Genomic DNA, 12,527 nt, shown 5'->3' on the forward strand with positions numbered 1-12,527 from the left:
TGCTGTTAAGTAATTGGCTAAAAAGTCAATGTATTTAAGTGGTTTGATGTTTTTTTTTTCTGAAATAAACTATAGTAGCCTGCTCAAGTTGGTTTCTTTTATTCTATTTGTTTATTTTATTATTATATTATATATGTATATGCATTATTAATGCATTTTTTTTTTAAAGTCATACGTTTACTGTTTTAAGAATTCCACTTTGTTTAGTAGAAATTTCAAAACAGGCAGCATCAGGGAATGGTGTCATGAAAAACTGTTGCTTAAAATTAGGCATTTTGGCAGTTGCTCCCTCCCTCTCTGTCTCTTTCTCTCTCTGAATGACAGAAAACAAAAATCTTAATACATAAAGTGCACAGTCTGTGTGTGTGGACATTACACACATAGGAGCCACTGCAGTTCAGGGAGGCCACACTCAGTGGACAGTGTCCTGTGGACTACAAGATGTCTGCTTAGCATCATCTGGATATAAATAAATTTTGTTTTAGGAAACAGTAGTAGTATTTATATGATCAGATTCCACAGTTGCAGTGCAGAGTATAAAATCAGGAGAAAACGCTTGAGAAGATCTTTTATTTGAATTAATTTGATGTTATTGAATTTACAGCATCTTGGGGTAGATGACCACTTCTCTTGGATCGTGGCACATGTAGGAATTTAGGGAAATGAGATAGCAGACAAACCGGCTACAAGTGCATAAAAAAAATGAAAGTAATATTTTAGTACTTTGTTTTGGGAGAGGAGAAGCAAAATCAATCATCAATCAGAGTATTATGACAGAATGTCAAAACCCTGGAATAATGACACAAAGGGTAGGGACTATCACAAAATTTAAAACTTTGTTAGAGTAAAAAGGTATAGAGGAAAGTGTTTAAAGGATGTCACTAGGATAAGACAAGACACACAGGATTAAATTGTAGGTTGTCATGATGTTGCGCACTCCGATACAGTAGGTGGCGGCATCCGCGCCATTAAACCTAAAGAAGAAGACGAAGAAGAAGAAGAAGACGACGACCAATCCGAAGGAAGTTAAAAGTTACTGTGTTGAGGAGCAGCGCGCTTTCGTCAACATCGGAGAGATTTTGAGCGTGGATATTTGTTTGAAAACGTCGTTTGGGAAACTAAACGCGGTACTTACAGGTGAGAAGAAAGCCTCTGTTATCGTTTAGCCCACGTTAGGTACGTGTACTCTGGTGTTTGGTTCAATTTTAATCATTTGATCGACGCGTGTTTCTCAAAAACAAATCTATGGCTGAACCATTGTCCCTCTTCCCGCCAATGTTCAAAACAATGGTTTAGAGCTAGCTATATGTCTTCATATATAGAATATATTCGAACAAAAGTCATACATTTGGGTTGTGAAGTCGTAGTGGCACCTAATAATGTTACAAGGCGACATGTTGAGTGAGAAAAGTTAAGCTAGCTACAAAACTGTTAAAGCGAATACAAAGCACTGCACTACTGTTAAATCCCATATCTGTTAATGGAAGACGAGAGACTGAATGTGTCCAATAGTAACTTGACACATCTGGCTTGTGAGATGTGTCTCTGCCACAATCTTGCAATGGGGCAATGGACGACCGTTTGTGGGGACAATTTGCCCTGAAAGAATAATAACGGAGCTATTCGCTCTCTTTTTCAGAAAGAAGAAAGAAGTTGTCACAGAGCCTTATGTCACCACATACTGGAAGTAACTTTGCAAAGGATATCCCTTGGATAAATGGTTGGTCATTACTCATTTACCTTATATGTTTCGTTTTCTGATTGGTGAAGTTAAGTGGCTAACAAGTAGTGTAAATGTGTTTAAGTGTCTTTTTGTTTTGTTTTGTTTTTTTCGAAAATAAACTGGTAGCCTGCTCACTTTAGTTTCTTTTTTATTGTATTTACTCCCTTAAAAGGAAGCAAAAATCTTAATTACAAAATACTTTTTTTTGTTTAACTCATACATTGAGTTTAATATAAGGCATTCGTAGTGTTTTGAGAATTCCAGTTTTCTTTCATCATCATCTGCACTGGAGCATGGAGGAACGGGGGAGAAATATAGAGTAGGCTTGGGTGGTATCGCGATATTATGGTATACTAGGGAATGACTTTCAACACTGTCGATGTGAATAAAGGGCTGCAATTAACGATAATTTTCATAATCAGTTAATTTGTTCATTATTTTCTCGACTAATTGATTAATAGTTGTTTGTTTTAAAATGTAAGAAAATTGCAAAAAAAAAAAAAAAAAAAAAAGCAATCAGAGTTTTGTCTAAGCCTAAGATGATATCCTCAAATGTCTCGCAGCCAAAAGATATTCAGTTTACTGTCACAGAGGAGTTAAAAAAGCAAAGAAAACATTTAAGAAGCTACTTTTTTCTGATATATATATACACATTTATATATTTGATTGCTTAAAATCAATTAATTGATGATCAAAATAGTTGGCAAGTAATTCAATAATCAATTAATTGTCCTAACTCTAGAATAAAGTTACATGAAACGCAGAGGTTGCTCTTTTTAATTGATGGAAAATGAAAAAATAGAAAATTAAATTTATATATTACAATAGGGTTTAGCCCAAAGAAGAATTATTTGGAGGTAGAAAAGAAATAATTGACATGACATTTCTTAATGAAAGGATCTTCATTTCAGCACCACATGTCCATAACTTGTGCTAAAAAAAAGAAAATAAGAGTGCGAGCTTCTTTTTATTTTCTCCCCTACGTGTCAAAAACTGAACTGGCATCAACTGTACAACAACTTTGAGGGGAGACACTACCTCAAATACAGAATGCTTTTAAATCATGATGTTATAATGGTAAATGACTCAGTGGATGATGGCTGTTGACCATCACAGTAGATGATGGCCTCATCCATCCGCTCAATCATACTATGTATGTCTATGGTAACCACTGCTTCTGAAATATCTGTTTGTTGTGAGGCATTATAGTCTTTATAGGCAGGTAGCCTGGCTAAATATGTGTATTATATCCACGGATTTTTGTTGAGCCTGAGCAGAAAACTTGTTGGGTTGTAGGTGGTAACTACAAGGGTCACTTGGATGTTTTACCCCACAGGAGCTGGCAAGCCTCAAGAGAGAGATGCCTGAAGTTCTTCCTCCAGCCGGGATACTTGACAGACTAGCTTTTCAGAATTCCTAAGGTAGGGCTAACTGCTACTACTGCTGGTGTATGATGACACTTTTGGGTAATTTGTAGAATAGAATTGTCATTTGGTTCAAGTGCTTAAAATAGATCTGGGAAGTAGAGCTTTCTCTAAACAGTGGTTCCCAAACCTTTTAGGCCAGTCTGTTGAGCTAGGTTTTCTACCTATTTATAGCCATCACCATGGTGAAGGTAGTGCATTCTGACACCAATGAAGATATTACAATAATTTGAGTTAAACTGCAATAAAGGTGCCGATGCTCTGCCATAAAAAAACAAACGGAATGACACACACATGGACTCAGAGACAGATACAGTAGGCTTTCATGCCAATTGAAGTGAGAGGCCCTTTTTATACTGAGATTGTGTAATACTGCTGCACCGGAGGCTCTGTTCTTTTTTTTTGTTTTGTTTTGTTTTGTTTTGTTTTGTTTTACGCTGAACCAAACCATGCTACTATAAAGCAGCTCCAGTGTGTGATTTTTAGACAGCATGCCAATGTTGCAGAACCAAATGAGGTATGGCGTAGCATCTGCGTCTTGTGTGACAAGAGCGCCAGTCAGCATCGATTCTGCTTCTCTGCTCTTTCTTAATCTCACATAGAGCTGATGACCTTGTGAATTTATAACAGAAAGCTTTTTAAATGTCAACAATAATACTAGATACCCTTAACAGTTACCTAGAGATCAAAAGTGATGACCTGATTTTTGATGAGCAGTCAAAAAACCAAAACATATTAAATTAATGACAAGAAATAGACACTGCAAAGCCTATGTTTAAAATGTCAGTTTTTAGTCAGATATTACATAATCAGTACATTTAGATTGTGTACGACTCGAGGCTGAGATAGAGTGTATGATTTATCTTTTTTTTTTCTCCTAATGTAATAAAGAAAATGAAGACCTAGAAGGCCAGGAAGAAGAAAACTGAAGATGGACAACAGTGTGCTAGACAAATGGGACATGGAACAAGAGGAAATGGGAACAGAGAACAACATGTGGAAACTGCGTTCTAACCGTGTAGAACAAATTCTCTCTCCACAAAACAAAGAGTTTTGTTTATTCACCTGGTCCAAGAAATTTGGCCTTGAATTCAATGTTGGATTTGGCCCTAAGCAAACCATGAGTGCTGACTCTCTGACTAATAGTGTTCTGCTTGAAATTACTAAATTTGCTATAGCCATTAATTCGTCCCAGAAGGAATTCATCATGGAGATTCTTGAGAACAACTTTGACCTTGGCCTGCAGAATCAACACCAAAGAAATACTTTCACACATGAAATAATGAATAGAGTGAGACAGCTGAGATCTTGTGAAGATGCAGTCAAATTTTCAAATGAGGTTTTTGAACTTCCTGGTCTCAGGCCATCAGTAAATATGGCAAATCAGAGTGAGGGCAATGTCATTCATGAACTCAGCAGTATATCAAGAATGGAGAAGTGCGATGTTGGTCCTTCAAGTCCTGCTGATTCACATGCTGAAAGTAAAGAATATATTCCACACAAGAGTGTGGATCTTTATCCCTTCTGCAAAGAAATAGGTCTGAAGCTGCGTGTTAACAGCAGTCAGCCAAACAGAAAGCTGGAGCTCAACGTGTTGACCAATGGAGCAATGAGTGAAGTGACCAACTTTGCAGAAAAGTTGTGTGGAACATTTGAGGAGATTTGTCTTGACATCCTCAGACACAACTTTGATCTTGATTTGCAGCATGGAGAATCTGACCCTGCCAAAAATATTCTTGCACGAATTCCTGCTCTAGTGGCGCAAAAGAATCTGTCAATCTGCTGTGCAACAGGAAGAAACAGGAAAAAAAAGGGTGTTAACACGCTTTTCAAGAACAACCCAAATTTAGATGTATGCAGTGCTGGTTCTCCCCAAGCAACAGTCATGGACCAAAATGTAGGCAGCTCCACTGACATTGAACACAAAAATGAGCTCAATTTAAAACTGTGGAACGTGCGGACCAAACAAATTCAGCATATTCTCTCAGTGCCTCATGAAGAACACTGCCCACTGTATTCTTACTCCAGATGCAAAAACCTAGGCATTGATTTCAATGTAGGATCTGGGGTAAAACAAAATCTTGATCCCAGATTCCTGACCAATGGCATCATGGCTGAATTGAGTGCTTTTGCATCAGCACTGCTATCATCCACAAAACATTTCATCACAGAGATACTGGAGTTCAATTTTAATGTTGATTTAAAAGATGAACTTTATCGCAGTGCCTTTGCACAAAAAATTGTGACAAGATTAGACCGAATTCATGCTTATAAAAAAGGCAGTGAAGCTCGATGGAATATCCCTTTTGAACTCCCTGACATGAGTTGCATTCAGGAACCCTCTTTTGACAGACTTACATATTGCCCCAGATGCTATCAAGAACGAAATCATAAGATTGGGCAGGATGAATCTGATGCTGGTCATGTGAATCCTCGTCTACATACCATGACTGACACTGTCTCTGCTGATGTGAACTCCTCTACAAAAAACCCTGCAAAGGATACATCCTCTACCTTCTCAACAACAGAGGAGACAATAATGAACAGTTACCCTCGATGCAAGAAAATAGGTTTGACCCTGTGTGTGGACAAGGACCAACCAACAGAGAAACTTGACACACATTTCTTGACACGTGGAATTATGATGGAAGTGGAAAATTTTGCCAAAAATATATGTGGAACAAGGTTTAAGATCATTCATGATCTCCTTGAACACAACTTCAACATTAGCATGCAGCAGCCCCCCTTCATAGATTTTGGCAAGATGCAACACAAAGTGATGGCAGAAGAAGATGGTGGGCTCGCCTACTTCGATGAAGTGTTTGTCCCTCGGCCACCCTCACAAAGACAACCTGGACATGTCAGTAAAATGAGAGCGGCAGCATTGGCAATGCGGAGAAATGACTGGAGGGAAACTATCCAAAAAAGAAAGAAAGCACTGCAAACAAAGGAGGAAAGAGCCACTCTACCAAATCCTAATAAAAGTGTCGTAAAATCAAAGAAAAATCATGGGAGCAGAGGAAACTTCTGTCCCATTTGCACAGAGATGGGTTTGGATCTGGATGTGACATCACAATCAGAAGAGAAAGAGAAATTGGACTTGAAGCCACTATTTGCAAGTCAGTCTGATGAAAGGGGTCTCTGTACAGCTGAAAAGCAAACACAGACTTCACGAAATGCACCATATGCATGTGACATGGAACAGGTGGAAATAAAATCAGAGAACGACTACACTTGTCCTATAACAGAATTTGATATAGACTCAGACGAAGGCACAGATTCAGAAAACACTGGCAATGAGGATCACGTAGAAAACCCAGAAACCTGCTCTCTGAGCTCTGACAACCACAGACAATTGGAATCGAGTTGTATGGATGTGGATGCATCGATTCCCAAAACCATTGATGTCTCATCCACTTTACCAAGCGTGAACTCAAAACCAATATTTGCAAGTCCACTTGTTAAAAAAGGACTTCGCAGAAGTGGAGAGCGAACACAAATTCCAAGAAATGCACCAAACAAATGTGGCATGGAACAAGAGGGTTGCCAGAACAACCCAAATTTAGAGCCATGCAGTGCAGGTTCCTACCAGGCCACAATCATGGACCAAAATGTAGGTAGATCTGTTGACAATGAACACAAAAATGAGCCCAGTTTAAAACTATGGAAATTGCGGGCCAATCGTATTCAACAAATCCTCTCAAGACCTCATGAAGAAGACTGCCCGCTTTATTCTTACTCCAGATGCAAGAAATTGGGAATTGATTTCAACGTAGGATGTGGAGTAAAACAAAATCTTGATCCCAAATTCTTAACTAATGGCGTCATGGTTGAGCTGAACACCTTTGCCTCAGCGTTGCTATCATCCAGAAAGTATTTCATCACAGACATCCTGGAGCATAATTTTAATCTTGATTTGAAAAATGAGCTGTATCGCAATGTCTTTGCATATAAAACTATGGAAAAAATCAGGTCACTGCGTACCCATAACAAATCAAGCACAGGGGTGCGACTGAAATTACCCTTTGAGCTCCCTGACAAGAGGTCCATTCAAGAAACTACCTATGAAAAAATTACATATTGCCCCAAATGCTATCAAGACCAAAGTCATAAGCTTCGTCAGAATGAATCTGACACTGACCAGATACATTATCCTTGTCCAGATAGCATGACTGACGCAGTCTCTGCTGATGTAAACTGCAAAGCACGGAAACCTGCCAAGCGTCCATCCTCTATCTTCTCATCAATAGAGAAGACAATAAGGAACAGTTACCCTCACTGCAAGAAAATAGGTTTGACCCTGTGTGTGGACACAGATCAACCAAAAGTTAAGCTTGACACGCGTGTCTTGACACGGGGAGTTATTATGGAAGTGGCTCATTTTTCCAAAAAACTGTGCGGAACAATTCATAAAGTGATTAATGATGTCCTTGAACACAACTTCAACATTAGCATGCAGAGCCTAGACCTAAATCCTTCAGTGCTGTTCAGACATGGGATGAAAGCAAATGGTGGTGGATTCACCTGGCTCGATGAAGTGTTCGTCATTCAGCCACGTTCTCGCAGGCTACCTGGACATGTCAGTCAAATGAGTGCAGCATCATTAGCTATACAGGGAAGTGACTGGAGGGAAACTATACAAAAACGAAAGATAGCACTGCAAACAAAGGACAAAAGAGCCACACTGCCAAATCCTAATGTACCAAGTGAATGTGACATGCAACAAGAGGAAATTAGACCAGAGAACTACTACACTTGTCCTCTAGGAGAATCTGATGTAGAGTCAGATGAAGGCACAGATTCAGAAAACACTGGAAATGATGGTCACTTAGAAAACCCAGAAAGTTGCTCTCTGAGCTCTGACATGAAATCAGAATCAAGTTGTCTAGGTATTGGTATGCCTTTCCTCCCCTCCACTGACGTCTCATCCAGCTTACCAACTGTCAATTCAAATGTGAGCTCACCATTCACAAGTCAGCATGATGAAAAAAGGCTGTGTGGAGGTGAAGAGCAAACACCATCTCCACAAAGTGTGCTAAACAAATGGGACATGGAAGAAGAGGAAATGGGAACAGAGAACAACATGTGGAAACTGCGTTCTAACCGTGTAGAGCAAATTCTTTCTCCACAAAACAAAGAGTTTGGGAAATTCTACTTGTCCAAGACACTTGGCCTTGAATTCAATGTTGGATTTGGCCCTAAGCAAACCATGAGTGCTGACTCTCTGACTAATAGTGTTCTGCTTGAAATTACTAAATTTGCTATAGCCATTAATTCGTCCCAGAAGGAATTCATCATGGAGATTCTTGAGAACAACTTTGACCTTGGCCTGCAGAATCAACACCAAAGAAATACTTTAACACATGAAATAATGAATAGAGTGAGACAGCTGAGATCTTGTGAAGATGCAGTCAAATTTTCAAATGAGGTTTTTGAACTTCCTGGTCTCAGGCCATCAGTAAATATGGCAAATCAGAGTGAGGGCAATGTCATTCATGAACTCAGCAGTATATCAAGAATGGAGAAGTGCGATGTTGGTCCTTCAAGTTCTGCTGATTCACATGCTGAAAGTAAAGAACATATTCCACACAAGAGTGTGGATCTTTATCCCTTCTGCAAAGAAATAGGTCTGAAGCTGCGTGTTAACAGCAGTCAGCCAAACAGAAAGCTGGAGATCAATGTGTTGACCAATGGAGCAATGAGTGAAGTGACCAACTTTGCAGAAAAGTTGTGTGGAACATTTGAGGAGATTTGTCTTGACATCCTCAGACACAACTTTGATCTTGATTTGCAACATGGAGATTCTGATCCTGCCAAAAATATTCTTGCACGAATTCCTGCTCTAGTGGCGCAAAAGAATCTGTCAGCCTCCTGTGTAGGAGCAACAAGCAAGAAAAAGGGCCACACAAGAATACTCTTCAAGAACAACCCAAATTTAGATGTATGCAGTCCTGGTTTCTCCCAGGCCACAATCATGGACCAAAATGTATGTAATTCTGTTCACAGTGAACACGAAAATGATCTCAATTTGAAACTGTGGAAAGTGCGAGCCAATCATATTCAGCAAATCCTGTCAATGCCTCATGAAGAACACTGCCCACTGTATTCTTACTCCAGATGCAAAAACCTAGGCATTGATTTCAATGTAGGATCTGGGGTAAAACAAAATCTTGATCCCAAGTTCTTGACCAATGGCGTCATGGCTGAGTTGAATGCCTTTGCTATAGAACTGCTATCATCCAGAAAGCATTTCCTGATAGAGATACTGGAGTTCAATTTTAATCTTGATTTAAAAGATGAACTTTATCGCAGTGCGTTTGCACAAAAAATTGTGACAAGATTAGATGGTCGTGCTCATAAAAAACGCAGTGTAGCTCGATGGAATATCCCTTTTGAACTCCCTGACATGAGTTGCATTCAGGAACCCTCTTTTGACAGACTTACATATTGCCCCAGATGCTATCAAGAACGAAATCATAAGATTGGGCAGGATGAATCTGATGCTGGTCATGTGAATCCTCGTCTACATAACATGACTGACACTGTCTCTGCTGATGTGAACTCCTCTACAAAAAACCCTGCAAAGGATACATCCTCTACCTTCTCAACAACAGAGGAGACAATAATGAACAGTTACCCTCGATGCAAGAAAATAGGTTTGACCCTGTGTGTGGACAAGGACCAACCAACAGAGAAACTTGACACACATTTCTTGACACATGGAGTTATGATGGAAGTGGAAAGTTTTGCCAAACAATTGTGTGGAACAAGGTTTAAGATCATTCATGATCTCCTTGAACACAACTTGAACATTAGCATGCAGCAGCCCCCCTTCATAGTTTTTGGCCAGATGCAACACAAAGTGATGGCAGAAGAAGATGGTGGGCTCGCCTACTTCGATGAAGTGTTTGTCCCTCGGCCACCCTCACAAAGACAACCTGGACATGTCAGTAAAATAAGAGCGGCAGCATTGGCAATACAGAGAAGTGACTGGAGGGAAACTATCCAAAAAAGAAAGATAGCACTGCAAACAAAGGAGGAAAGAGCCACTCTGCCAAATCCTAATAAAAGTGTTGTAAAATCAAAGAAAAATCATCGGAGTAATGAACAGTTATATCCCATTTGCTTGAAGATTGGTTTGGATTTAGATGTAACATCAAAATCAGAACAGAAAAAAAAACTTGACTTGAACCTGTTGACCGCAGCTGTAATTTATGAGATAAATAAATTTCTAACTAAAAAACGAAGACACTATTTCCCAGGCACTTTGTTTGACATCCTTGACTATAACTTTGATCTTAGCTCACAACATTACAGGCGCTGGGAATTTGCTTTAGCTACTGCATTGAAACTCCAAAACACAGTCAAGCGATATCGTCAAAAGCAAGAACAAGCTGACAAGGTCTTCAAATTGCCATTTGTGTTTTCTCCCAAGAAACATAAAAGGTATTCCCAGAATGAATCAGGCAAATACATTTGTCCTCAACGGGAGCTTCATCTTTACTCCAATGAAGTCGCAGATTCAAGAAATGCTGGCTGTCAGGATCACTTAAAAAACCCAACAAGCTCTGACAGTCCAAGAGAATCATACTCAAGTTGTCAAGTTATTTGTGCACCTTTGCCGACCAAAGCTTGCATTTCCCACACTTTACCAACTGTAAATTCAAAACTCAACCCTCTATTTGAAAATCAGTCTGATGAAAGGGGGCTTTGTGGAGGTGAAGAGGAAACACAGTTTCCAAGAAATGTACCAATTGAGTGGAATATGGATCAGGAGGAAACGAGACCAGAGAACTACTACACTTGTCCTCTAGGAAAGTCTGATTTAGACTCAGAAAAAGGCACAGATTTAGAAAACACTGGCAATGAAGATCACTTCAAAAACCCAGAAAGTTGTTCTTTGAGCACTGACATCTCTAAATCAGAATCAAGTTGTCTGGGTGTGCATGACACTTTCCTCACCACCACTGACGTCTCATCCAGCTTACCAACTGTCAATTCAAATGTGAACTCACCATTCACAAGTCAGCATGATGAAAAAAGGCTGTGTGGAGGTGAAGAGCAAACACCATCTCCACAAAGTGTGCTAAACAAATGGGACATGGAAGAAGAGGAAATGGGAACAGAGAACAACATGTGGAAACTGCGTTCTAACCGTGTAGAACAAATTCTCTCTCCACAAAACAAAGAGTTTGGGCAATTCCACTTGTCCAAGAGAGTTGGCCTTGAATTCAATGTTGGATTTGGCCCTAAGCAAACCGTGAGTGCTGACTCTCTGACTAATAGTATTCTGCTTGAAATAACTAAATTTGCTATAGCCATTAATTCGTCCCAGAAGGAATTCATCATGGAGATTCTTGAGAACAACTTTGACCTTGGCCTGCAGAATCAACACCAAAGAAATACTTTCACACATGAAATAATGAATAGAGTGAGACAGCTGAGATCTTGTGAAGATGCAGTCAAATTTTCAAATAAGGTTTTTGAACTTCCTGGTCTCAGGCCATCAGTAAATATGGCAAATCAGAGTGAGGGCAATGTCATTCATGAACTCAGCAGTATATCAAGAATGGAGAAGTGCGATGTTGGTCTTTCAAGTCCTGCTGATTCACATGCTGAAAGTAAAGAATATATTCCACACAAGAGTGTGGATCTTTATCCCTTCTGCAAAGAAATAGGTCTGAAGCTGCGTGTTAACAGCAGTCAGCCAAACAGAAAGCTGGAGCTCAACGTGTTGACCAATGGAGCAATGAGTGAAGTGACCAACTTTGCAGAAAAGTTGTGTGGAACATTTGAGGAGATTTGTCTTGACATCCTCAGACACAACTTTGATCTTGATTTGCAACATGGAGATTCTGATCCTGCCAAAAATATACTTGCACAAATTCCTGCTGTAGTGGCGCAAAAGAATCTATCGATCTATGTAAAAACCTTCAACAACAAAAAGTGGAGACAAACAGTGAAGAAACTGGATTACCAGAAGATCCCAAATTTAGATGTATGCAGTGCTGGTCCTTCTCAGGCAGCAATGAAAGACATAAACGTAGGCACTTCACCTGATATTGGACACAAAAATGACCCTGGATATGTGAGCAAACTGAAACGGAAATCTGCCATGCATCCAAGTAAATGGGAGGAAACTATCAAAAAACAAAAGTTGGCATTGCAAACAAAAGAGGAAAGAGCTACACCTGCCAAGTCAAAATATACGAATAGTAAAAACAAAGACAAATCATCTGAGTGAAGAGGACTGTTATCCCTTTTGCACAGAGATTGGTTTGGATCTGGATGTGACATCATAATCAGAAGATTAAAGAAAGTGGACTTGAAGCTACCACTTCCAAGTCATCCTATGGAGACTCCATGATGTCTGTATGTCA

At 39.5% G+C, this 12,527-nt stretch overlaps 2 protein-coding genes across 2 annotated transcripts; both read left to right on the forward strand.

Annotated features, from left to right (window-relative positions):
- The first annotated feature begins 4,078 nt into the window (after positions 1 to 4,078).
- On the forward strand, positions 4,079 to 6,912 carry LOC146314336 (uncharacterized). The gene is made up of 2 exons (XM_084737075.1): positions 4,079 to 6,136; positions 6,892 to 6,912. The coding sequence occupies exons 1-2, from the start codon at positions 4,079 to 4,081 to the stop codon at positions 6,910 to 6,912; spliced, it is 2,079 nt and encodes a 692-aa protein (XP_084593201.1).
- LOC146314337 (uncharacterized) lies at positions 6,829 to 12,527 on the forward strand. Its single transcript, XM_084737924.1, has one exon. It carries the CDS (start codon positions 6,974 to 6,976, stop codon positions 12,389 to 12,391), a length of 5,418 nt encoding a protein of 1,805 aa, XP_084594050.1. The 5' UTR covers positions 6,829 to 6,973; the 3' UTR covers positions 12,392 to 12,527.

Source organism: Lutjanus erythropterus, chromosome 15 (genome assembly GCF_056507025.1).
Source record: "Lutjanus erythropterus isolate fLutEry1 chromosome 15, fLutEry1.hap2, whole genome shotgun sequence".
In the NCBI taxonomy this organism is placed as follows: domain Eukaryota; kingdom Metazoa; phylum Chordata; class Actinopteri; order Lutjaniformes; family Lutjanidae; genus Lutjanus; species Lutjanus erythropterus.